The following is a 23,988-nucleotide window of genomic DNA, read 5'->3' on the forward strand; positions in this document are numbered from 1 at the left end:
ATAACCATGTTACAACGACTGTTATTGTCTACCAGGCGAGAATAAATAAGTTTAGTTCGTTTATTTGAACGCAATCAACGTTTTTCAGTAAGAATCATATTATTGCGTCAACACATTTTCGATTTTATTTTCTCTTAACACCCTTAAACCTACGGGCTTCCATTCTTGGGTAACTCTTATTTCTTCTGTCTCGTCTTGCCTCCTATTTGTAATGATGGGACATTGTAAATTCAGCTGAACATATTATAGGTTGGGGTAAGATGGGAAATGCTGTTATTAACTTAACTGTCCCATTTGGTACTAAAATGACATAACCGTAGCCAACGACATAAAAGATAGTTTTTAATTCTTTAAAACAGAATGAATATTATCATCAGCACAAAATATCGATTTTCTAATCCTATTTTTACCAGTTTATGTCTTTGTTTTTTACCAAATTAGGTGAGAAAATAGAATGAAAAGAAAACCTACCCGAACCTTCCATAATCGTTTAACAAATTTATTATTTTCTCACTTTGATCTATAGTCATAATGTTTCCAGTATTTCATATATCTTCGACTTCTTATTAAGCTTTTATCAGGAAACACACATTCGCCGCTGTTCACTAATACCAGTAGAAATAAAGCTAAAACACAAGTTTTCAAATCCATCTTATGCTTGGTACAAAACAGAACTGGCAATTAACGAATTCACAAGTACATCTATGCGCGAAGCTGTTTTCAGAGAAAATGAATTTGCTATTGCGAACTCCTATTGCTATCATGACATATGGTAAACAATAGGATGTTATTGCCGTTGTTTGACAGCTGAACTTCGACGGTTGATTTGGTGCCGAATTAAACCTGCGTGATACTTGGAAGTTATGGGAAATACAAACTTTTGCGAATCAATGATGGAATGAGCATTTTGTTGTACGTATCTTTCCATTTTTGTGCCATTTTTTGTATAATTCACCAATAATAATGTTTATATATTTATTTAAATATTTACTCCATGGTTCGCCAACGAGAAGGATTGAAACGCGCATGTCATGTCAGTTGCCTTGTTGCACGAAAACGGACAACCTCTTTCACGTGTATTTTGTTGTTTGTTTATTTTGCATTTAGTAGTGTTTTTATTATTATATTTTGAGTTGTTTTTCACTTTAAAGGTATTTTATAATATTACATGTAATGTACTAGGCAGTCTAAGTCTGAATACTCCTACAACAAAATGAACGGCCCTACGAAAGAGCGAAGGTTATCTTCTAGATCGAACAGGTATTAAACTTGCAACTTTTTGCTTATAAAAATTATGCCTATATGTTTATGCAAGTCAAATAATCACAAAATGTTAGAAAAATTTGGTGTTTATTGCTATTCTTTTTATAATGAATGTGTTTTTTTTATGCAAAACTTAACTTCTGCTTATAATACTAATTAATTTATTATACTGGTATAGTCAACAGCAATTGCATACATTAGCCTGTTTATACAACCTTTGTTATATATAAGATATTTATTAAACAGTGGAGAGGCCGAGGATAAAGTTGGAGCGACTGATCTTGGAAGGAGGAAAAGAAATGCGAGCGTTTCGGAGGTGGATTAGACTTTAGTTTTTAGACTGCCAACAGCAAAGCTAAAGCTGTTTTTTCATAAAACTGACTTGCTAAAACACATAATGTCACCCACATTACAAAAAGTTAGAATTTCATCCCAAGCACCCCAAACATTTACCTATGATGGAACTTAGCAGTGGCCATGCTCTAGTTTAAAAGTCACACCTGGTAAGGGGTCTGTAGAAAATCCTGAGCTCACTTAAGTTACTTGTTTAAATTTCTTGAATTTTCTGCAGCCAATAAGTGTGATTCGAACGAGCAAGCGAACAATATATACGGCAGGGCGACCACCTTGGTATAATGAATCGGGTGAAATGAAAGAAGCTTTTATTATTGGATTAAGTGGAGGTAGTGCTTCAGGGAAAACAACAGTTGCCGAGAAAATCATCCAAGCGTTAGACTTCCCGTGGGTGGTCCTTCTATCTATGGATTCTTTCTATAAGGTGGGCTGTGTATAAGTTTTAGGAGTCAATACTAACAAGAGAGTTATTATATTGCATTCGCTACTCTAATCAATGAGGTTTACGGTATGTTTATGACTAAATTTTAACAATGTCATCCCAGATTCTCAGGTTGTACCCCTTAATAATTTTTTTGTGTGCTAATACAGTTGTTGTAGCATGTAAAAAGCTGGCAGTATGGACTACAGTAAATCTTAGGTGACATTTTTAAAAAGCTGTCAAACACAAGGAAAATTGATCAAAGTAATGAGCTTGTATGAACTCCTAACAGCAGGGTATGACACTACAGATGTAATGCTTGAGTACTAAGACATGCGGTCTCCACTGTTTCAAAAGTTGTAGAAAAACTTATAATGTTACATAGTTACCCCTGTTCTCAGGCATTACTAACCTAACACCCATGCCTCCAGTGTTGGTGGAACCTTTAACAATGTATCTACAAATTATATGTAGATATGTAACATATATACATCAGGTTCTCACACACGAACAACATGAGACAGCTGAACGTAACGAATACAACTTTGATCATGTTGATGCGTTTGACTTTGATTTATGTTGTGAAACATTACGTAAACTTAAACAAGGCAGAAGTGTTGAGATACCAATGTATGACTTCACTACTCATTCAAGGAAAAAGCAAACGGTATGAAAATTTCTATGTTTTTTAGCAGGAAAGTGTAATTGATTGTATAATACTAAAACTGTGTAAGTCGCAAGAGGTGGTTTCTTAAAAAATAACATTTAGCACTATAGTAGTAGTAGACCAATGTAAAAATGTTGCAGGGTTTATAAAATAATGCTAAGTAAGCCTGTTTCAATAAAATAGGGTTGATTGACACTTAAAAAGATTTCATGTATTAACATCATGTGCACCCAATATTGGCTGTACCTTTTTAAATTGAATTTAATAATATGTTTATAAATGTTTGACAGAAACAACTCTATGGAGCAAACGTTGTAATATTCGAGGGAATCATGTCGTTTGTTCGACCTGAATTAAGAGAAGTAAGGTTTAAACCAGTTAAAGAAATACTAGGAAAGTTACATAAATTTAATGGGGAAAAATAATATTGAAACATTTATAGTAAAAATAAATACCTATATTTATTTATGGATAATAAACATATGGTAAAATATAAATATATACGATAAAAGCCTCCTAAACAAAACAAGTTATTTCAGAAGACAAATGGAATATTTGTGACAACTTTTAATGATTTCGCATAGTGTTAATTTTATTTTTTTACTTTTGTAATATATATTCTAGTTAATGGATATGAAAGTATTTGTGGATGCCGATTCAGACGAGAGGTTGGCTCGTAGATTAAGGCGTGACATCACTCTTAGAGGTCGCAATTTGCAGGTGAAATATCTGAATATCATATTATACACATTTAAAGCCCTTGTTGCCTACCTTCGGGGAAGCGACAAGCTTCAATATCTGGTGAAGTCCATGCAGTAGCACCCGAGGTGTCGGGCGTATGGGCCAAACTCCCTGGTACTATGACGTGCCATACTACATAAGCCCTTGTCACGTCATAATTTGAAAAAACCTGACTTTTCCAGTTTTTAATTTCTTTTCATTTCCAAGGGTGTCCTACACCAATACAACAAGTTTGTGAAACCAGCTTTCGAACAATTCATTGAACCAACTTTACAATATGCTGATATTGTTGTTCCAAGAGGTAATTTCTGAAATTTATAGTCGTTATAACACGAGTGTTCTGTTTCATACACCTCGTGCCGCTTACGACTTTCCAAGTATGTTACTTTGTGGGTGATTGTTTTGGGGATTTTTGTATACCTAACAATTAAAAAAAAAACCATATTAGTAACTTAAAATCAATTTTCTCTTATTTGATGCTAAATTTATGATCAATAACATAATTTCCAAACCAATTATTTTCTTACATACATTGCATTAAACCTGATGTCAATACAACAGGCGGTTCTAATGAGGTTGCCATTGATTTGATCGCCCAACATGTTCACACACAACTTGAAACTGTAAGTAATGTTTAACACTTGCAATATTTGTTATGGGTTTTGCACCATGAATGAACTTACTTGCTTTATCCTTGTGTGGTTGGAAAATGACAGTCGTTATAACACAAGTGTTCTGTTTCATGCACCTCGTGCTCGCTTAGTGCACGAGTTACCACATATACAACTTTGTGGGTAATTGTTTTTACCATATGGCAGAAAAAAGTTTGAGAAAGCAGTAATTTTATAATATTTGCATGGTTTTGTGTTATACTGCTTGAATGTAAAATAAAAATTTTACAACACCCTTTAGTAAAGTAACTGTTTTATTTGTTACCTGCTACTAACATTACCCACGTTTTCATGTTTGCTGTTGATTGGACCGTACAAACACACACATATACACAGAGGCATTCAAATTTCAGGTAAAATATAGTTTTAACAACTTGTTCATATAGAACAACCCATAAGTGACCACTGGGTTGGAGCAATTATTATTTCACTTCCGTTTCTACTCAAACCATCCTTTATTTCAATTTCCTTGATTTAAATTCTTCTGGCTGAAATATTTTCATACCAAACAAAGACTTATTATTGCAGTTAGTATTTAAACTCTTAGTCACATATAACAAACATACAATAAAATTCACTGTAAAACGTCTTACACACCTCTTTTATCTTATAATATCATATAATATTCATAAAATCACTTCGTAAGCATAAAAGATTGCACAACACGGCTTAAAACTGGTTTAAATGTTATGTATTGGTAACAGCATTAAAAATACGTTTTTGAAGGCTTGTTAATTGTTAAAAACACTATAGGAAATAATAAATATTTTTATCCCATCTTACCCCGCCCTACTATGTCTTATTTTCTCACTATAACAACTTCTTTATTTATTTACTTCTTTCTATTTACATGAAACAAGAGACACAACATTTTGGAAATGTAAGTCTTCTTATCTTTAACCTTTCTCTATTCTAAATTTCTTTATAAAAACTCTAGCTGCAATAAAAAGATTGTAAAATGGACCAATTCTTAAAGACTTAATGGACCAATTCTGGCCTAGATCCCATAAAGTGCCACACTAAAGGACCTCATGAAATAGATTTCAGTAAATTTAAACCTGCTTTTAACTTACTTCATAAAAAAAAATTACATTTATTGCAGTATGCACTTTATTTCCGAAAAATTTAGTATAAATGATTTCACCACAAATGTAAAAATGTTTTCAAAAAGAACGGCATTCTAATGCATTTGTGTACATTTACAGAAGTAATCTAGCCGTAGCACATACCGGACAACCCTTGCCCTCTACACTCCATGTGTTGGAAAGTAGTAAGCAAGTACAAGGAATTCATACCATTCTAAGGTAAGACATGTTTCTCTATTATAATAAGTTGTTTAGAACTAAAGAATTAAAGCCAAAGTACACGTGTTTAATGTTTAATGCCGCTACTATTTTGGTGCGTTTCCTTAAGCCAGACACAACAATAATTTCTACAACCCTATAGTCCCATATGGGCTGTGTAAAAATAAGCACCCACAAAGTTAAATATACATGGTAACTACTCATAAGCGGGCACGAGGTATATGAAACAAAGCAACGGATGCCCAGATACGCAAGAATAAACAACTTACATTCATTCAAATAGACAATTATTTTAATTTTCTTGTTTGTTTTTGATACTAACTCTTTTTTAATCTTTTCAGAAATCGCGACACAAATCGTGATGACTTTGTGTTCTACTCGAAGAGGTTGCTTCGTCTCCTCTTTGAATTCGCTCTCTCACTTCTTCCTCATCAAACGCATATCGTGGAAACTCCACAATCAACTAAATACGAGGGGAGAAAGTTTAGTGGGACGGGGGTAAGATGGGACTGGGGTAAGATGGCACGATGCCGTTAGCGTTGTGGCCACATGTGTCATTGGCTAATTACTTACAAATACAATAAAAAAAAATAAAAACGCAACTTTAATTTTCAAGTTAATATAAAAATAAAATTTGTTAACCCATTTTTTAACTATTAGTAAAACAATATTAACGTTTTTCTCCACACAGTTATGTGGAATGTCCATACTTAGAGCAGGAGAGACAATGGAACCGGCATTATTCTCAGTTACCAAGGATATTCGACTTGGTAAGATCCTTATTCAAACCAATGCAAGGACAGAAGAACCAGAGGTGAATAACTTTGTGTAGGAGAAAAAAAGTTTATTTTTTTGCAACTATGGTTTTTGTTTGTAATTTAATTTTTCAAACAAACTTGTTGGTTGGAACTTGAAGTAAAAAAGTAGTTGCTTGTTTTAAAACTTGTATGTATATGATGTTTCAATTTAAGGGTGCTATGCTACATGCTATGTTATATACATATGATAACCGAAAAACCAAAAACCAAAAACCAAACCATAAACATTAAGAAATTTCACCGATTTTTTTGTGAAATTTTACTGCTTTATTTTTAAATAAATTTCCCCACTTTTTATTTATTTTAAATAAAATTTCCCCACCTTTTTTTTTTTAAATAAATTTTCCCACTTCCCAGCTCCATTACATCCGAGTCCCACGCAAGATCTCCGAAGATCATGTGATCCTGATGGATGCGACGGTTGCCACGGGAGCAGCAGCCATGATGGCTATTCGTGTTTTGCTCGATCATGATGTTAAGGTTAGTACATACTACATAGAACGTATATGTTGTTGCTGCCAGGTCTATTATTTATAATGGATCTCTTGGAAACTTTTGTTTTGTGATTTTAAAAGACTAATGTTTTGTCTGCCTTTGCTTCTTGGAGTTTTCTAGATTACAACATTTAACAGCAAACCTCAATCATTGGGTTTTGCTGTTAAATGTGTTGTCCGTGTTATCTTTGCCCACAGTGGTAGCACTGGTAGCAGTGTCTGGCCTCGAACCCAAAACCTCTGGGCCACAAGTATACTAACCAGTTACTGTAGACACTCGTATAGAAATACATAAAGACCATATCACTTATTTTATTCCCAGGAAGAGAATATACTTCTAGTGTCGCTACTGATGGCTGAAACAGGTGTTCACTCCGTTGCGTACGCGTTTCCTAAAGTTCAAATCGTAACAACAGCTGTTGATACACATCTTAATGAACATTATCATATAATACCAGGGTTTGGTAAGTTTTGTACTTTTTATGTTACCTATCTATTCTTGTGTGGCGGGGCAACTAAATTTGTTGTAACACAGGTGTTCATACACTTTGTGTTAGCTTATTGGTAAACACGTTTCTAACTTTGTGGGTGATTGTTTTCCTGGATTTTTTAGTAAGCCTGACAACTTAGACAACCTATTAGTGCCTACTGGGTTTTAACAACTGCAATTTCTTGCCGAAAGACACACGTCCAAAAATGTAGCAGAGTCTAACTTTGAACCTGTATCGTATCAGTATCTGGGCTATAGGCATGTAACCACTGTCCCATGGAGCTGAAATATATTTTGAAAAAAAAATGTTTTTAAATAATTGTTTTTAAGCAACACTTAAACAAGTTCATGTATGCAGTTTTCGATTTATAACTTTTTAAAATAGCATATATATATATAGTAAATCAAAGTATCTTGTTTTAGGAAATTTTGGTGACCGATATTTTGGAACTGAATAACAAAACAGTGGTTTATTCGTGCTGCTAATGCCAATCATCCCTGGCTAGTATTTATGCTGCTTCATTTGTATCATGCTATTAATGCTTCCATGACAATTAAGAAGTAGCTGCATCTGAAACCTGCCGTTTTAACATTTTAATGTTTTACGTGTTTGTTATTCTCTGCATATGCCAATTGGAGACTTTGTTTGCAGTTTGGTTTGATTAGGGTGAGGTGTTTTTGTTTTGACACATTATACATGTTGCTTTCATCAGAGTAAATCAAACCAAAAAGCAATTTTTTTCCTGTTAAGACCTAAGACCATATAGTATGTCAATACATCAATACTAAATTGCCAGAGGAGTGTTTTTAAATTTAAACGCTAATTACTTTAGCAGTTTAAATAGTTCCTTTATAGCCCTAAGGCTGTATCTTTGTTTGGACAATGTTTTATGTTTACAATTTGTTTTAAAACAAGACTTTCTGGATTAGCTATATTGCTACACACTACAGCACTATATACTAATAGTTCCTCTATGGGTAAAATTCATTGCATGCATGTAAATATAATTCAAAATATGTTTGGTTTTGCACTTTAATATACCATGTTGCCATTGTTACATCATCCACTGCGTGAATGCGTCATGTTATTACCTGACAATCGGAACATGTGTGAACTTTAATTTGAGTCATTTTAAGGTGATTTGTATTGTATGTGGCTGTAATAAAAATAAGCACTCAATTTAAAAGACGAGTTTTTAAAGAGACATTTTAATAAATAAATGAAAATCCACATTGTGGATAAAAAATATAAATTCTCTTTAATATATAACACAGAAGTTACATCAAACATAATATTAAAAATCCTTACATTATGCTTGCAATGGCATAAGTACAAGTAACATTTGGAAAGTTCACAGTGATTTAAAATATCACAACACAAATCTGTATATAGTGTTCACCAATATGTGTCAATCACATATACATCATTTCTGCCATATGGGACATTTTGTCAGATGGCAAAACTAAAAAGTTGTCAAGATAAATAGCTAGTTCATCTGGTGTAGTGTCGTTATTATTCTGCTGGAAATTGTCATTATTTGCAGAAATTATTTGAGTTTCAGAAGCTAAATTGCTTTCTTTTGTATCTAATACATTGCCCGCAGAGGTGGAGCATTTTTTCTCTGTTTCAGTACAAGTTTTAGTTTCTGACATTTCTTTTTCATTGAAAGTATTAGAGTTACAAGTTGTCAATGTACTACACAGATCTAACTGCCTTTTGCAGCTAAATCCCTGCCCATCTTCAAGATGCATTGATTTCTTCAATGAGAGTGAATGTAGTTTTAACATCAAGGAACCTGATAATATCTTCTGACTGTAATCATATTTGAAACTTGGTGACTTCACAACGTGTTTCCACCTTTTGTGGGACTTTGTTCGTTTACAAAGTTGCTTCATGATTTAAATTTACTTCGATTTATACATTATAATACTCAAAAACTGCGGGGTAAAATGGAATACCGTTAACACGTAAATCTCGTGAGGATAAGTTTATTTAATTATGTAAATATTCTTTGTTTACTACCGAATTGGACAAGAAAATGAAATGAAAACATGTCCCATCTTACCCCACCCTACAATAAACTCATAAATTATAACTGAACGACTAAAGACAAATTTTAATTTGGAACAGCTGGCAAGATAGATAAAGCTTGACAGACATTTAGTGGAATGTCAAGCTTTGTTATGATGTCGCGAATAGTTTGTGACGTCACGCTACGTCACAAAAGTCAGATGTCCGTGAATACACATCGGTTGTTTGTCGTTGTAGTAAAACAATGAATGTCTAAACATATGTTTAGGTATCTATGGTAAAATGTAAAGCACTTTTAACAAGTGTTAATGTAATACCTGAAATCGGATTTCAAAATACCGCGTGTATTTTACCGTCCCGGTAATATAATGGAATAACTTAGTTCACAAATAATTATTTTTTTTAATATTTCTTCAGCCAAAAACATTACTTTTACACTCAAATACGCTGAGGTTACAATATAGTTTTATTTGTTTTACTGAAGAATATTTTCATATCATAGGATCTAGTAAAACATTTCCGCCACTACAGTGCGCTAGAGATTCGATCTTTTCCACCACGCATCTTATAGGTAAGTCTGTTGTATTATATGTGTGATTTAGAAGAGATTTAAATAATATTTATGCAAAATTACACCGCAATTATTCGTGTAAATATGTAAAGTATGCATAAGGTATGTTTAGAGTTCTACTATAGCAGTTTAAAACCATTGTAATGGCTCTGTGGTTGAAGAGTTTGCCACTGGACCAGAAGGTTTGGGTTCGTAGCTCGACCCTGCTGCTGTTGTGGGCATGGACTTGACAGAATTTCCCCAACCTAGTTCTACTTTAGGGGATGTACATATTGTCGGCAATAGATAAAATGGGAAGCATTTATACCCACAAAGTTACGTATCTAGTGTATTACCTTGCCCTGCCATGCAAGATAAAATGCTTTATACATTGAAATATTCAGTTAAAATAAATTATCATTTTCTATAAGTTTCACTATGTAAATTAAACATATTTGCTTCCACCCTTCTAACTGTCACCCCTTACAGAGTATACATATAAATTCAATTTGTTTATTTCACATCTAATAGTCTCCCCCCACCCCAGGTCTACCATCGTAACTTTTTACATCTCGGACCCAACGTTGCCATCAATCATGCAGAACGACGCCGGTGAAGTAGTTGACCTTTATATCCCCCGAAAATGCTCGGCAAGCGGACGAATCATCGGAGCCAAGGATCACGCGTCTGTACAACTATCATTCATTGATGTAGATGAGACAGGACGTGCGCTCACCACTGCGAAACCTTATACCATCTGTGGCGATATCAGAAGAATGGTGAGTGTTTTGTTCTACTATAAAAATTTTTTCTTTGGTCATGGTAACTTCTGCGTTTGGTACCCTTTAAGTTACATTTGTGGTAACCTGTAAGCAGGCACAAGGTATTAGTAACATAATGCCTGTGTTGTATAAACTGTCATTACCCTTACTCGTTACTCTACAGCTGCCCGTGCCATACGTTAATTCTTTAGCTGGTGGCCCCCTGAAACTTTGGTTTCAAAATGTTCCTTAGGTCTCACTGATACCCACTGTATAATTTTTTTTTGAAAAAAGCTTGGGCGTTCCTGTCGAAAATTAACTTTAAAAATGCGCGAAATCGTGCTGCGTCACCGTATTTTCCACACCAGCCGTTATGAATTAAACCAAGGTTGGATTATAAGTCATAGAATGCGTATTGTTACGTTTAATTCCTACGTTAAAACAGTGGGAAAAAACAAGGCTTTAAAGTCCTGGAACCTATGTTATATACCACTATTGTGACGTAACAGACCGCGATTGTGACGTAATGAATCGTTAACCTTAGGCAAATCAGACGAATTACGGTGACGAAGCATGTTTTCGTGCATTTTTAATGTTAGTTTTCGACACTAACGCCCGACTTTTTTAAAAAAAAATTAGACAGCAGGTATCAGTGAGGGCTATAGAACATTTTGAAACAAAAATTTCAGGTGGCCACTAGGTAAAGGATCACCGTGCCATACTAGTATTCTTTAAATAAAGTGTGTTAGAGCATAGCAGTCTATACTGTACCATAACACAATAGCGCATATATTGTGGTACATGTTCCACGCTTCCACCCCCCTGTATTGATAAAGCTTCAAACAAACAATTCTTTCCAGGGCGAGTCAGATGACTGTCTGAACAGATTGGCGAAAAAAGACGGCATCATGTCATGATCAGTAAGTTGAATAGTTGTCAAAACCAAGCTAGCCTTTGGCTCGATGTTAAGGATATTGTCACCCCAGTTTATTGAAGTGTGGCACATTTGGTACTTCGGTTTGCTCTGTTACCAGGTGTCAACACAAATGAACAGAGCTATTTATTTTGTTATTAATAAGGTTTTGAAAATGTTTAACAGTTATGGGTGTAACTGCAATTTAATTTTTTTTAAATGAAAGTTTAGCAAAACGACGTCCTCCTGGGGCATAGTGGTTCACATAAGTAGCTAAGAATACACAATAAAATTCTTTATTTTATCATTTTGTAGGGCGATCTTCACAAGGCTCCTCGAAAATAAAAATTCAATTGAATTTTAATATGTGTTGCCTTTGAATTAAGTAACTTATCCTCACTAGACAGACTATGAACAGTCGTAATAACACAGGTGTTCTTTTCATACCCTGCGTGGCTTAAAAGTTGTCACATATGTTACTTTGCGTGACTTTTTGCGGTATGGGTGACAATTTTACAATCTGTAAGGGATCACCAGGTTGGAACAATTGGTACAAACTTATCCGCCCACAATGGTTGCAACGTCGACCCCGAAACGCTTATCTTACGGTTTTGAGACAGGCCAAGTTATTGCATCATAGAAATAAGTTTAATTCTCAACGCGTTTCAAAAAAATGTTACGGTAAAAAAACATTACGTTTAAAGACGGGAAATAGCAAACAGGGTCCGTTTTAATAAGACTTTAGGTTAAAATGTAGGTTTGTGTTCAAAACCTCGTCAATAAAACTTCGGTGGGCTGTACATATAGTAGGATGGGGAAAGATGGGACACCTTGTTATTCCATTTTCTCGTCCCATTTGGTAGTAAACAAAAAACATTCAAAGAATTTCAAAACCGTATCCTCACGACTCCCATAGACCGTCGTTAATTGTTTAAAACGCGATCAGGATATTTGAATATTACGAGCTCAAGGTGTTCCATCTTCCCCCACAGTACTATATAAAAATATAGCGATAAATGAATAATAGAGAAAAAGAAATATAACGTTTGGGATAAAATGCGTGACCGTCACACTCTACAAACAATACAATGTTAAAAACGAACAAAATTTAATTGTATAGGTAACTATGAAAATTCTTAAAATCTCGAGGAGTTTGTCATGATGGTTGAACCCAAGTTCCACCATAACAGAGTTTAATGTGGCTGGTGATGTGTATAGATTATGATGGGATTTGTTGATTGTGTTGGTTGGGGTTATGTAGCTTTGATTGGCCATTTCTGTAGAAGTAAAGTTGATTAGCTCAAGGTTTTGGCCCACAAACTGAAAGTACCTTTATGCTACAAGCAGTACCGTAACATTTTCCCATTGTTACTACATTTTTTTATTGAGTTTTTTAGTTTGAATTATCTTGCCCAAAAACACACACCTCAACAATGGTGACAGCAGCCAGCATTTAACACATAACCTCTGCTTGAACGTAGGCGCTCTAGTCTAAACAGTATTTATACAGCTTTGTGACATACTGTGCGCGTCACCGAAATAGTTTGTCGCTCGCGGTTTTAATTTCCTTCTGCCTCTCATCGGCTTGTCGCAAACTCGCATAAAAACCACGAAACGGAAGTGACGACAAATGTTTCTTTACGCTTGAATGCTTCTGTCGGACGTCATTGCTTATGAGCATAAATGAAATAGTCTGATGCGCAATGTCCGGATCAAGAGATACGAAATGCGTAACAAAAAAATAGTATCCTGCTGTATGAGATATTTAAATTTAGCTCAAATTTGCCTTTTTTGTACTTCTTTTGCAGACTGATGATGCCATTTAGCCCGAATATATCTCTTACATAATACAATTTGTGAGACTTGATTTTTGTCGGTCCGAATTTCATAGCACATGATCCGCACTCTTATTTCGTTACGAGAATCGTCCAACTTCGTGAGCACTTATAGATCAGGGCAAGATCCGCGGAATTTATCACAGTTACAATGTATATATCATATATTCTTAGAAGCGTCGACATATTTAGCATAAACTTTAAAAACATCTGCCAAAGCACGTTAACCGTGTTTAACGCTCGACTACGGATGTATAGGATGTCTATGGCGCAATATTTGCTCAGGTGCCTGACGTCCGGAAACAAAAAAATATTTCCCACATTTTATTTTTTTTTTAAATTTCCCATTTTTTTTTCAATTTATAAATTGTGCTTTGGAGAGAATTACCTTTCGTTGTTGTTTCATACTTTTATGGGACTTCCGTTGTTTTTCATTGATCGGTTTTTGCCAAATTAGTTTATCGAAGTTTTCTGAAAACAATAAAGTTAAAACTACAGAGTAAGCGTCCCAAACACTGTGTTTTTTAAAGGTTGTTTGCGACATATAACAAAATAAAGCATGTGATACAAATTTTGTCACTAAATATTAAAATATTGAACAAAAATTGATTTGCCTTTATACAAAAAGTGAGACACATTTAGCACATAATATTCAAGTATCCTGATCGTATTTTACCAATTAACAACGGTATATGGCAGTCGTGAGGCTACGGCTTTAATTTTCTTTGTTTACTATCAAGTGTGATGAGAAATATAATAAAAAGGTGTCCCATCTTCCCCACCCTAATATACATTAACATAAAGTATTATCATCCTAAATTTTAACCAGAATTTACCAATAATCCTTTAAAACAGGTTAAACTACATCACCTACCATAAGATGTGTCACGCCCACTTCTACAACGGGCCACGCCCCCTGAAAGTTTGGTGGACAGTTGTCTAATATAACGAGAAGCAAGCATAAGGATCTCTAGTTTGGAAAGCTTAGTATCTGGTGGGATGTATGGCAGGGCGCGCTGTAGATCATTGTAAGCTGTTCTTAACGTCTTTATTCGATCCCTATATGGAGATAAATAATCTTGTAGCGACAGAATTTGGGTATTTGAAACTTTGAAGTTATTTTTTTGTGTGTTCATAGTATATCACTTGTTTACCTTATCCGTATAAATATAGTCTCAAGCACTCTTGTTCAAGATACATACTTTATCAAAGTTACATGTACGTAGTAACTCATAAGTGGGCATGGGGTGTATGAAACTGAACACCCATGTTATAACAATTGCCGTTGCCCTGCCGCGCGAGGATAAACACAAATATGCATTTATTCTCTACGCAGTTTATTCTTAGTACACTTCAGTATACTATGGTTTATTGGAATATTCATTTTTTGACGCTCGACATTCTGCATAAGGACTTATACATTCATTCTCTATACACAGTTTATCACTATATTTATTTCTTCAGCTCGACATTCTGCATGAGGACTCACCTCTCCCGAGCAGCATTCCCAACCGCGCTCCTTCGTCTTCGTTTCTTCGATCTTGTTTGACTGCTGCTCCGTTTCGTCATGACCCCATCTACGTTATATGAATCTAAACCCACAACTCTCTATGGTAAGCCTTGGTGTTTTCAAAACAAAAAAGGGGGTTGATTTTAATCGTGTGGTATAGCGCCGCAAAGTGGTGTTTGTTTGTTACTCCTTTTAGCCACTAAGCGGCGTTAAACGAATAAATGCAACTTATTTATCTACGGCGGCAACGACAGTTGTTATAACATGGGTGTTCTGTTTCACACAGCTCGTGCCGCTTTTAAGTTACCTCGTATGTAGCTTTGTGGTTGATAATTTTGGGTGAAACTGTTTGTAGTCTGTATTTTAAAATCTAGACAACCAAAAAGAGTAAGTTGGGTGAGCATTTGCCGTTAAGTGTAGGGTTAGCGGCATTCAACCTCGAACCGGTAAACTCTGAGCTGATGGCGGAGCGCTAACCATTTCGCCGAAGCGCCAGATTTTAGTTAGGAACTCCTCTAAAATGTGCAGAGATTTTTGCGCTTCTTCAAATTCCTTGTCTGAAAAGACGACCTTTTCAATTAAAGGATGTTTCTATTGCAACATTACACTCGTAGTTGTAGAAAGAGCAACGCGCGCCTCGCTTTTATTTAGTATGACGTCGCTAGTCCAGTTGTTAGCGCACAATCAAAGACATTTAATAACACAACAATAAAAACGCGCCCAATCTGCTCGACTAGAATACGAGTCAGTTATTCGAAACTCAACATTCCTTCGACCTTCGGGCATATAACCTGATGCGCATTGTTCGTAATGAAAGCGAATTGTGATGTAACAATTCACGATTTGAGCAGACGCCGGACCCGCAGATCATATTCAATTCATAATAGGCATTGTTTGTCTTTTAAACTAGTGCGAAGCCAACGAGGGGCGACAGATTTATATTCGCTATACAGTTACAGTTGTGCAGTTCAAAGCAGTCAGAGTTTGCAATATCGTTCTTTTGCTACCAGACATAAATACAGGGTGGGGTAAGATGGAATAACATTAGCTCATAATATCCCATATTTCCCGTGTATTAAACAATTAACAACGCTGTTTTAAAGGGGCTACGGTTTTATAATTATGTAAATATTCTTTGTTTACTATCAAATGGGACGAGAGAAAAAAACACAGACCTTTTTACTCCACCCCACTATTGAAGTGTTTTTACTGAAATTTTATTTCAGCGTTTCGCTCGCCATATAGGAAGACAACAGCTTATCGGTACTTGTTACAATAATAGTTCTTGGGTAAAAAAAGTCAGGATATTTTACTTTATATGGGGAACATATTTATCGTGCTATATTAGGTATATCTATCCGTTATAATATGATCAACCAGTCATAATTAGTATATTAAGGTGGGGAAAGGTGGGACAAATTTTCATTCTATTTTCTTGTCCCACTTGGTAGTAAACAAAGAACATTCAAAGAATAATAAAAAGGACTCCCTCGTCCCCCACCCTACTATATATTTGGTACAGTTTATATCTTTATCGTAATATTCTTTTATCTTGGCATTGGAAAAGTCATTTGCCGCTTAAAAAGCATACAATAGCGAAGCCAGCTGTTAAAATCCCCGATTCAATAACGGGCTTTATAACCGGCAGACAAACTGACACAAACGCAAACAGTTTATAATTCTTTGTCAATTCAATTTATTTTGAGATTTAAAGCGTCGAAAATTTTTGAGAAAGAATTCAATCTCAGGGTTATGTGTAGTAATTTTGCGTAATGGAAAGTAAACATTAAATTATAGTAGATTAGTCAAGTGAATCAGAAAAAGTTAACATAGCATAGTAAATGAATAATACAGAGTTGGTTAATATGTTTTCTCGTCCCATTAGGTAGTAGAAAAAAAGACATTCAGAAAATTAAAAAAGACGTTTTCTCACGACTCCCATAGACCGTTGTTAATTGTTTAAAACACGATCAGGATCTTCGGATATTATGTGCTAAATGCGTCCCAGCCTACCCCACGGCATTAAATATTTAGTAGGGAGGAGGAAAATGGGACACCTTATCATTCTATTTTTTCGTCCCATTTGGTAGTACACAAAGAACACTCAAGTAATTATAAAACTGTATCCTCACGACTCCCATAGACCGGTGTTAATTGTTTAAAACACGATCAGGATATTTGGATATTATGTGCTAAAGTCTTTCCCCACTCTACTATAAATTATATATAAATTATACATCACGTTATTATAAGTTACATTTTATAAATGGTTTTATTTTTACACAGGTAGTTTACCATTAGAATCAAAATGACTTCCTGTAGAGTTATATTGTTAGATGAGGCGGAAATTGACGTCACGATTACGGAACATTCGACGGGAAATGACGTGTTTTCCAACGTTTGCAAGTACCTCAACCTTATCGAGACCGATTACTTCGGGATTATTCGGAAAACTTCGGATCGCGAACATAACTGGATTAATTTGGAGAAAAGTCTGCACAAACAGATTGTAAAAGAGTGAGTCGAAATTAATGGTTTGTTGAAAAAGTATAGGTTTGAGGCTCGTCTCTGCCAACATTCAGGGCCTGTGTGACCTTGGGCAACACACTTAACTGCAATTACCCTTACCCAGTGGTCACTTTTAGTTTGTATGAATTGTCACTAAAAAAAAGTAATCGCCCTGGGGCAATAGCTGTATGAAACAGTACACGGGGTTAAAACGACTGTCGTTTCTTCACCACGCGAAGATAAATAACTACATTCACTCATTAATTAAACTTTCCTCCATACAGGGAAAGAGCAAACTTGATTTTTCACTTTGCTGTCAAGTTTTACCCGACCGACCCAACTTTCTTGAGGGAAGAAATAACCAAGTAAGTAAATTGCTAAAGTGAGTTCGGTTTGCTGAATATATAGTAGGTTGGAAAGATGTGACATGTTTTCATTCTTGTTCTCGTCCCATTGGTAGTAAACAAAGAAATGGTATAAAATGATAACAGTATAACAGTAGCCCCACAAGTCTAACAGATCGTTGTTAGTTGTTTAAAATACGATCAGAAATGTGGGATTTATAGGTTCTAACGATATCCCATTTTACCCCACAGTGCCATACGCCTTTTAGCATGTTATAGTACTGTTGGGTATGATGGACACTGTTAGCACATAATTTTCCATCGCTGATATGATAGCCAGATGTCACTGGTTCATCAAAGAGTTTCAGGCATATGTGTGTCGTACAAACACATGTGTTTTGTACTTACGGGTTTCGTATTACAACCAATCCAGGAACAAAATGAACCTCATATACCATATGGGCGGTCGTGGCATATATACATCTCTTCACCCGCGCGTGTGGTTACAGCCATATATGGTGAACATGTGTGACGTATATCAAAACTACGCCCGACCAATCAATTCCGGTGGTACCTTGTGGGATGTGATATGTCCAAATTGACAAACATACATAAAACGACAATATACCTTACAAGGTTACATACGTGGTAACTCGTATATAGCGGGTACGAGGTGTATGAAGCAGAATACCCATGTTATAACGACTGTCGTTGCTTCTGCCGGCCACAATAGTAGCAGCGTTGATACTTGATCTTGTTATTCTCTGCTGGTCTAAAGGCGAGCGCTCTATTCACTAAAGGTATGCGTCCATAATGGTAGCAACGTCGAATCACACGTTTTCTCCGATTTAAATGCGAGCGATTTACCCACGGCGTGTTCATACAACTCTTCGATTCTTCTTCTGACAAAAAACCATTATTTCAGATATCTTCTCTGCCTTCAAATCCGGGACGACCTCACTTCAGCTCGTCTCCCATGCCCACTTGACACACTAGCTCTTCTGAGCTCCTATTGGTTGCAGTCGGAAATGGGCGATTATGACGTCGAATCTGACGAAGTGGAAGAGTGCTTACGATCACTGAGGGGCGCTAAAGGGCAATCGATGCCGGAATTTGATGGAAAAGTTTTGGATTTGTATAAATCAAGACGAGGAATGCCACCGTCTGACGCTGATACGCAGTTTCTCAGGTTCTATTTTAATGAATGTAACTTACTTATATTGGCGTGATGGGGCAATGCCAGTCGTTATAACATGGGTATTATATATGTTTCATTAACAAAGTGCCCGCTTACGAGTTACCACGTCATGTAACTATATAGCTAAGTATTATATGGCTGATGACAATTTAGGCAACCCATTATAGTGACCACTTCTTTAATCAAATAGAAACTATATAAATATTCAAATAATACCAGCTCCAAATTCTATGTTTGCAGGCTTGCATCTCAGCTGCCCCTGTATGGAGTGCATCGCTACCAAGCAGAAGAAGAATCCGCCATAAGCATCGGAGTTGGCTCAGTGGGTCTAGTGGAAATCGGTGAAAAAGAGTCGACTTTTCACAAATGGATTCAGATCAAAAACATAAATTACAAGAAGAATAAATTCTACTTGAAACTCTTGCCCAAGATTGCAGGCGGTCGCTCTATCTTGAAGAAGTACCACATGCGCTCGTCGAGCGTAGCGAAGGCAATGTGGTCGGTAGCTGTCGACCATCACGTGTTCTACCGCGTCACTGCATCGGATACTACGTCATCAGGACCATCTACAAGCAGTAGTCCAGCAAGTGGTCCCAAACTTTCAAAGTATGTCCAAAGTATATATTTACATGTGTGTGTATGTATACTTAAGGAAGTTTCGGCTTTTTTGTGATTAAATTATGACGTTATTTACAGGAAGCGTAAAAGAAGTTTTCGTTTAAGTTTTCGAAAGAAACGCCCGAGGACAGAATCAGATGTTCAACACGAAAGTTCAAAGATTAAAAGACTTGGTCCACGAGTGGTAGGTATATATGTTGGTTAACAACAAACATAATCCATTGTAAAGCTACGGCCAATAGCATATATGAGGATAAACTCCGCCCTAAATCTCAGGCCCCATTGCACGCCATGCTGTAAGGCCTCACCCACGTAGAATAGAAAAGGATATATACATATATATCATTAATTGTTTATATATATATCATTAATTGTTTACTGTTGCATCTAGTGTATATCTAACTGAATATTACATAACACTAGGTCAAGGCACTCTTATATCTGATGCGTGACATCAAACATGCTTTTATTGCAGTCTATACCATGCACTAAAACATTATTATCCCATACAGGTTCGCCAATCAAGTTTGCGCAGGTCAGCAAGCCTTAATTCCAATTCCTCCAAAGGCAGCACCTCTGAAACGAATCCTAAATCTACCGAAAGCACTGAACTAAAATCGATCTTGAAACAGGGCAATGTAGGGTACGCAACTCGCTTAAAACTTCCAACCAAAGAAAAAGAGACGAGATCAAGTGACGTAGTGCCTACGTCACTTCTCCTAACCCAAACCATTGACGAAGTTGACGAAGCGGATTCTCCCATTACACCTGCAGATATGCAGCTTGCAGGATTCGCCGAGGGAGCCAGTGACGTCACAGATTCTGGTGACGTCATGAGTGGTGACGGTGTTAGTGACGTCGTTAATGCTGACGATGCTGGTAACGTTATGAGTGGTGGCTCAGATGGTGATGTCACAGGGGCTGACGTCATCAATTTCGACCAAGCTGATGACGTTTTCGACGCTTCCAATAGTCCAAACTCCTCTAACCTGGAAGTTGGCCCAGAGGAAACAGCCTTTTGTAATGACGTAGTTGGTACTGACGTAACAGAAGAGCATTCTGACGTTAGCAATGATCATGACGTCACCGAAGATCACGACGTCAGGGAAAAACATCACGTAACCAAACCTACCGAGACTATAGGCCAAGCATCCAATACAATGTATCCTGAATTCTCTGACGAGTCCTCCGAGTCGGGAGAGAATGGTAGCGACTTAATACCGGAGAAGAAAAAGACAGATTTTCCGGAGATTTACATCCAACCGGAAACTGTCGTGACGTCAGTTATGACGTCATTCACCACAAAAGTTGAGACGAGGAGCGAAGTAATCTCAACGACATTTCCTGTTTTTCTTTCGCCCCCGCTCGTGAAGAAAGTTACGAGGGAAGCGATGGCTGTTCATTCTAATGTGGAAGAACATGTTGACGATTTGGGTGATGCAGAGAACCATGGAAGTGATAGTAGTGTTGAGGGGAATATGAAAACACCGACAAACTCTGAAAATGAGGAGTTTTTTACAGCGAGAGAGGATATGTCTGAAGAGAGTACGCACCAAGGAGCTGATATACGCAAGAAGTTAGATGATTTAACTGATCAACAAACTCCTGCCGTGCGTATTGTTATTTCGGAGTTTGATGCTAGCGGCAGTGATAACTCAGAGCCAGAAGAAGTCCCGCCATTTTACACCGATGTTGTTCTACAGAGCTATGAAGATTTATTTCCTCATAGAGAAGAGAAAGTTATTGACGCGCCGCAGAATCCTGTCGAAATTCCTAAGATGACTCTGGCTCCTGTGATACCGGTTATTATAGTGGAAGACGATACTGAAAGTCACGATACAGAATCGTCAGAAAAAGTTCATTTTGAACAAACTACAGTAGCTACGAAACCTTGCAGACCGTCGTGGGAAACCCCCACAAATGATACTATCAGAGGAATCGAAGATTTTTGTTTCTCACAGAGTCTGGAGTATGTTCTCTTGGAAGAGTCGGATGCATCTAGTTTGTTTAGCGCGGCTGCAGAAAATGAAGACAGAAGATCAGATTCGAAAGGTCCGGATGCGAGTGATGAAGATCTTACGAAAAAAGGAGAAACTACGATAGATGAATCGGAGGTAAGGGAAGAAGAGTTCTCCAGTGAAACTCTAGAAAGTCAAATCGAAAACGGAAGATTGGATCCAAAAATATCGGATCCCAGGAGCGATGAAAGCCTCAGGGGAGGCGAATCAGAAGATGGCCAACTTATTACAATAGGTAGAAAACCAACTACGATAGATGAACCTGCGGAAGGAAGAAAGCCCAGTGGCTCCGTTTCTTCAGATGACGTCACTGAGGAACCGATGACGTCACCGAGGAGTGAGGGGGCGGTGCTTGGCGATGATGACGTCACAATCGGAGATTTGGTTGACGATTTTAGAATTGTTGACGATTTTGTTGACAACGACAATGAAGACAGTTTTTCCAGTTTATCTGATATTACCGATAATACGGATGAATTATGTAATCCCAACATCCTAGAGATCATCCTTTCTAAGAGCCGCTTGTTCAGGGACACGGGCGAGAAGTACAGCACCTTATTTGGCGTGCATGTGCGTAAAAACAGGGGCAGGGCGCGTGTTTCTCGGGTAAAGTCGGATATTTTTGAACCTGATGCACGACGAAACGTAAGCACGCAAGTTCCCAGTCCTCCTATTATGGAAGAAACAAGTGGAAAACGATTTGTTCCGAGCTGGCCGTTCAACGCTGAGTGTTTGGCGCAGAAGATTGAACTGGATGAAAACGAGAGAGCTATGGTGAAAAAAGATTTACAGAATGAATCTCGTGCGGTTGAAACTAATGGAGTTTTAAAAATTGCTTCGGGTAATTTAAGTTCCCAAACTGATGAATTTAAAGAAACACATGCTGTTCTTGACTCTCTTCCTGGAATCCCAGATTTTGCGAGGAGTGTTGAACTTTTCCATCTCCACGATAGCAGGGAGAACTCGGTTTCAGCAGCGCCTGACTCACCCCCACCGTTAAGCTCAGTAGAACCAGTGGCCAAGAGATTTCCTCCAGCTGTTTTCAAGTTTTCCGCAGATGAAAACAACGAGGTATTGGCTTACACAGCGAACGAAGTAAGTTTGCCAACTCAAAATGTGTTCGGCCGCCGCCAGTTCATCGATGTAACGGAAGAAGACTTCGGAAGCAACACGCCAACTACGACCTCAAGTGATGAAGTTCCCAGCTCGAGTTCTGCCTCCAGAGGCTCTACGTCCAGCTTTCCGAAGTTTATTCAGAGCGTTTTCAAATACACCAAAAGTGGAAAAAAGAGGAGATTTCGAAAAAGGAAAAAGCTTCCAAAAGGTAAACAAACCGAAAGTGATGTTGTATATGATAAAACAAGCTCAACTTGTGAGAATACCGCCACAGAAAAAAGTGAGAACAACAAACAAGACGACGCGAAGAATCCAGTTTTACAACCACCAGAGAGCTTACGGTAATTAAAACTTGTTGCCAAAATTTTGTAATTTTCTAACACTGTTATATTTTAGACCAACATTTTCCGAGTCGAAAACTCCGCCGTTTCGTTTCCCGACCCTCCTTAGCGATCCTTGTGTTCCTGCCATACAATCCCAGGTAGCAGGAATCAATTATTGAATACAACTGTTAGTTATCCTTGCATGGCGTGGCAACGACAGACGTTATAACACCGGCGTTTTGTTTTATACACAACGTGCTCGCTTTCGGAGTACTACGTTTATAACTTTTTTTATCGCGACAACGGCAGTCGTGATACCACCGGTGTTCTGTTTTATACACAACCATGGCCTACTAAACATATCTTTAGTATAGGCCATGACACCTCGTGCTCGCTTACGACGTACCACGTACATGCAACTAATTGTGTGGGAGATATTTTTAGTGTTTGGCTGGCCATTTAGGCACCCATTAGAGATCATTGGAATAAAACAATTACATATTTTTGCCATATATGTTGGGGTTGAGGGAGAAGGGACACCTTTACATTCTATTTCCTTGTTTTATTTGGTAGTAAACAAATAAAATCCAATAGACCGTTGCTAATTGTTTAAAACCTGAAAAAATTGGATATCATGTGCTAAAGGTGTCCCATCTTACCCCACCCTACCATATGTTGGACAAACGAAATGTCCTCCACTTTACCAGTATGGTGTAACTGTTAGCTGGCTGTTTTAAATTTCGTATTGCGGTATAAACATTTCTAATTCGAAAAAATACTAATTCCAGGATTCGGATACTGCGAGTACGATAGAATGTGAAGTTATGATGTCCGACTCGGCAAGCATAGATGAGATCGTTTTATCCGAAGCAGACGAAGCTCATTTTACCTAAAAGTTCAACCAAAATCGTGTTTCATTTTTACGTTATATTTTGTGTTTTAAATTCTATATTCATTGTACAAATTTTCATGACGTTACTGCGAGTAATAAACCATACAAAATTTTATAAACATACTTTTTATTTGTTTTCGATAGCTG

The 23,988-nt window shown here is 36.9% G+C and overlaps 4 protein-coding genes and 1 long non-coding RNA gene across 9 annotated transcripts; 3 read left to right on the forward strand and 2 right to left on the reverse strand.

The window, feature by feature from the left end:
* Window positions 1–46: 46 nt before the first annotated feature.
* Window positions 47–945, reverse strand: LOC149730277 (uncharacterized). Its single transcript, XR_016385820.1, has 2 exons — window positions 515–945; window positions 47–202 (listed from the first exon to the last, which is right to left on the reverse strand). It is a non-coding gene; the product is annotated as an uncharacterized LOC149730277 (long non-coding RNA).
* A 156-nt stretch (window positions 946–1,101) lies between these two features.
* On the forward strand, window positions 1,102–8,410 carry LOC149730278 (uridine-cytidine kinase-like 1). Of its 2 annotated transcripts, none has more exons than XM_089886296.1 (15): window positions 1,102–1,260; window positions 1,510–1,579; window positions 1,835–2,041; window positions 2,535–2,705; window positions 2,996–3,067; window positions 3,330–3,425; window positions 3,654–3,747; window positions 4,008–4,069; window positions 4,454–4,470; window positions 5,323–5,421; window positions 5,763–5,919; window positions 6,113–6,235; window positions 6,597–6,719; window positions 7,056–7,197; window positions 7,647–8,410. In XM_089886296.1, the coding sequence occupies exons 1-15, from the start codon at window positions 1,214–1,216 to the stop codon at window positions 7,679–7,681; spliced, it is 1,515 nt and encodes a 504-aa protein (XP_089742422.1). In that variant the 5' UTR covers window positions 1,102–1,213; the 3' UTR covers window positions 7,682–8,410. The 2 variants fall into 2 exon arrangements, with proteins under 2 accessions (XP_089742422.1, XP_089742420.1); XM_089886294.1 differs by lacking the exon at window positions 4,454–4,470 and adding an exon at window positions 4,978–4,997.
* Window positions 8,411–9,671: 1,261 nt separating this feature from the next.
* On the forward strand, window positions 9,672–11,843 carry LOC149730279 (small ribosomal subunit protein eS21-like). 2 transcript variants are annotated; one of them, XM_089886320.1, is made up of 4 exons: window positions 9,672–9,826; window positions 10,353–10,584; window positions 11,427–11,486; window positions 11,795–11,843. In XM_089886320.1, the coding sequence occupies exons 2-3, from the start codon at window positions 10,402–10,404 to the stop codon at window positions 11,481–11,483; spliced, it is 240 nt and encodes a 79-aa protein (XP_089742446.1). In that variant the 5' UTR covers window positions 9,672–9,826; window positions 10,353–10,401; the 3' UTR covers window positions 11,484–11,486; window positions 11,795–11,843. The 2 variants fall into 2 exon arrangements, with proteins under 2 accessions (XP_089742446.1, XP_089742447.1); XM_089886321.1 differs by lacking the exon at window positions 9,672–9,826 and adding an exon at window positions 9,829–9,928.
* A 691-nt stretch (window positions 11,844–12,534) lies between these two features.
* LOC149730280 (helix-loop-helix protein 1-like) lies at window positions 12,535–15,150 on the reverse strand. Of its 2 annotated transcripts, XM_089886319.1 has the most exons (4): window positions 14,804–15,139; window positions 14,189–14,373; window positions 13,703–13,785; window positions 12,535–12,756 (listed from the first exon to the last, which is right to left on the reverse strand). In XM_089886319.1, the coding sequence occupies exons 1-4, from the start codon at window positions 14,881–14,883 to the stop codon at window positions 12,733–12,735; spliced, it is 372 nt and encodes a 123-aa protein (XP_089742445.1). In that variant the 5' UTR covers window positions 14,884–15,139; the 3' UTR covers window positions 12,535–12,732. The 2 variants fall into 2 exon arrangements, with proteins under 2 accessions (XP_089742445.1, XP_089742444.1); XM_089886318.1 differs by lacking the exon at window positions 12,535–12,756 and having other exon boundaries at window positions 13,402–13,785; window positions 14,804–15,150.
* Window positions 14,790–23,960, forward strand: LOC149730281 (uncharacterized). 2 transcript variants are annotated; one of them, XM_089886237.1, is made up of 10 exons: window positions 14,790–14,927; window positions 17,111–17,341; window positions 17,617–17,697; window positions 18,602–18,865; window positions 19,115–19,480; window positions 19,571–19,676; window positions 20,005–22,834; window positions 22,901–22,967; window positions 23,023–23,107; window positions 23,738–23,960. In XM_089886237.1, exons 2-10 carry the CDS (start codon window positions 17,133–17,135, stop codon window positions 23,840–23,842), a joined length of 4,113 nt encoding a protein of 1,370 aa, XP_089742363.1. In that variant the 5' UTR covers window positions 14,790–14,927; window positions 17,111–17,132; the 3' UTR covers window positions 23,843–23,960. The 2 variants fall into 2 exon arrangements, with proteins under 2 accessions (XP_089742363.1, XP_089742362.1); XM_089886236.1 differs by having other exon boundaries at window positions 20,005–22,967.
* The last annotated feature ends 28 nt before the right edge of the window (window positions 23,961–23,988 follow it).

This window comes from Ciona robusta, chromosome 10 (assembly GCF_009617815.1).
Source record: "Ciona robusta chromosome 10, ASM961781v2".
Taxonomy (NCBI): domain Eukaryota; kingdom Metazoa; phylum Chordata; class Ascidiacea; order Phlebobranchia; family Cionidae; genus Ciona; species Ciona robusta.

What these genes read in the sequence shown, in the direction of transcription:
- LOC149730278 (XM_089886294.1), top strand. Translation starts at nt 1,214, where the DNA reads ATGAACGGCCCTACGAAAGAGCGAAGGTTATCTTCTAGATCGAACAG. An exon ending in GAAAGTTTAGTGGGACGGGG is followed by an intron (nt 5,920 to 6,112) that starts GTAAGATGGGAC and finishes TTCTCCACACAG; the next exon opens with TTATGTGGAATGTCCATACT. An exon ending in TCATATAATACCAGGGTTTG is followed by an intron (nt 7,198 to 7,646) that starts GTAAGTTTTGTA and finishes ATCTTGTTTTAG; the next exon opens with GAAATTTTGGTGACCGATAT.
- LOC149730279 (XM_089886320.1), top strand. Translation starts at nt 10,402, where the DNA reads ATGCAGAACGACGCCGGTGAAGTAGTTGACCTTTATATCCCCCGAAAA. An exon ending in GTGGCGATATCAGAAGAATG is followed by an intron (nt 10,585 to 11,426) that starts GTGAGTGTTTTG and finishes AATTCTTTCCAG; the next exon opens with GGCGAGTCAGATGACTGTCT.
- LOC149730280 (XM_089886318.1), bottom strand. Translation starts at nt 14,883, where the DNA reads ATGACGAAACGGAGCAGCAGTCAAACAAGATCGAAGAAACGAAGACGA. An exon ending in GGGAATGCTGCTCGGGAGAG is followed by an intron (nt 14,374 to 14,803) that starts GTGAGTCCTCAT and finishes ATCTCCATATAG; the next exon opens with GGATCGAATAAAGACGTTAA. An exon ending in TGGGCGTGACACATCTTATG is followed by an intron (nt 13,786 to 14,188) that starts GTAGGTGATGTA and finishes TATTGTTTTCAG; the next exon opens with AAAACTTCGATAAACTAATT.
- LOC149730281 (XM_089886236.1), top strand. Translation starts at nt 17,133, where the DNA reads ATGACTTCCTGTAGAGTTATATTGTTAGATGAGGCGGAAATTGACGTC. An exon ending in CACAAACAGATTGTAAAAGA is followed by an intron (nt 17,342 to 17,616) that starts GTGAGTCGAAAT and finishes TCCTCCATACAG; the next exon opens with GGAAAGAGCAAACTTGATTT. An exon ending in CAACCACCAGAGAGCTTACG is followed by an intron (nt 22,968 to 23,022) that starts GTAATTAAAACT and finishes GTTATATTTTAG; the next exon opens with ACCAACATTTTCCGAGTCGA.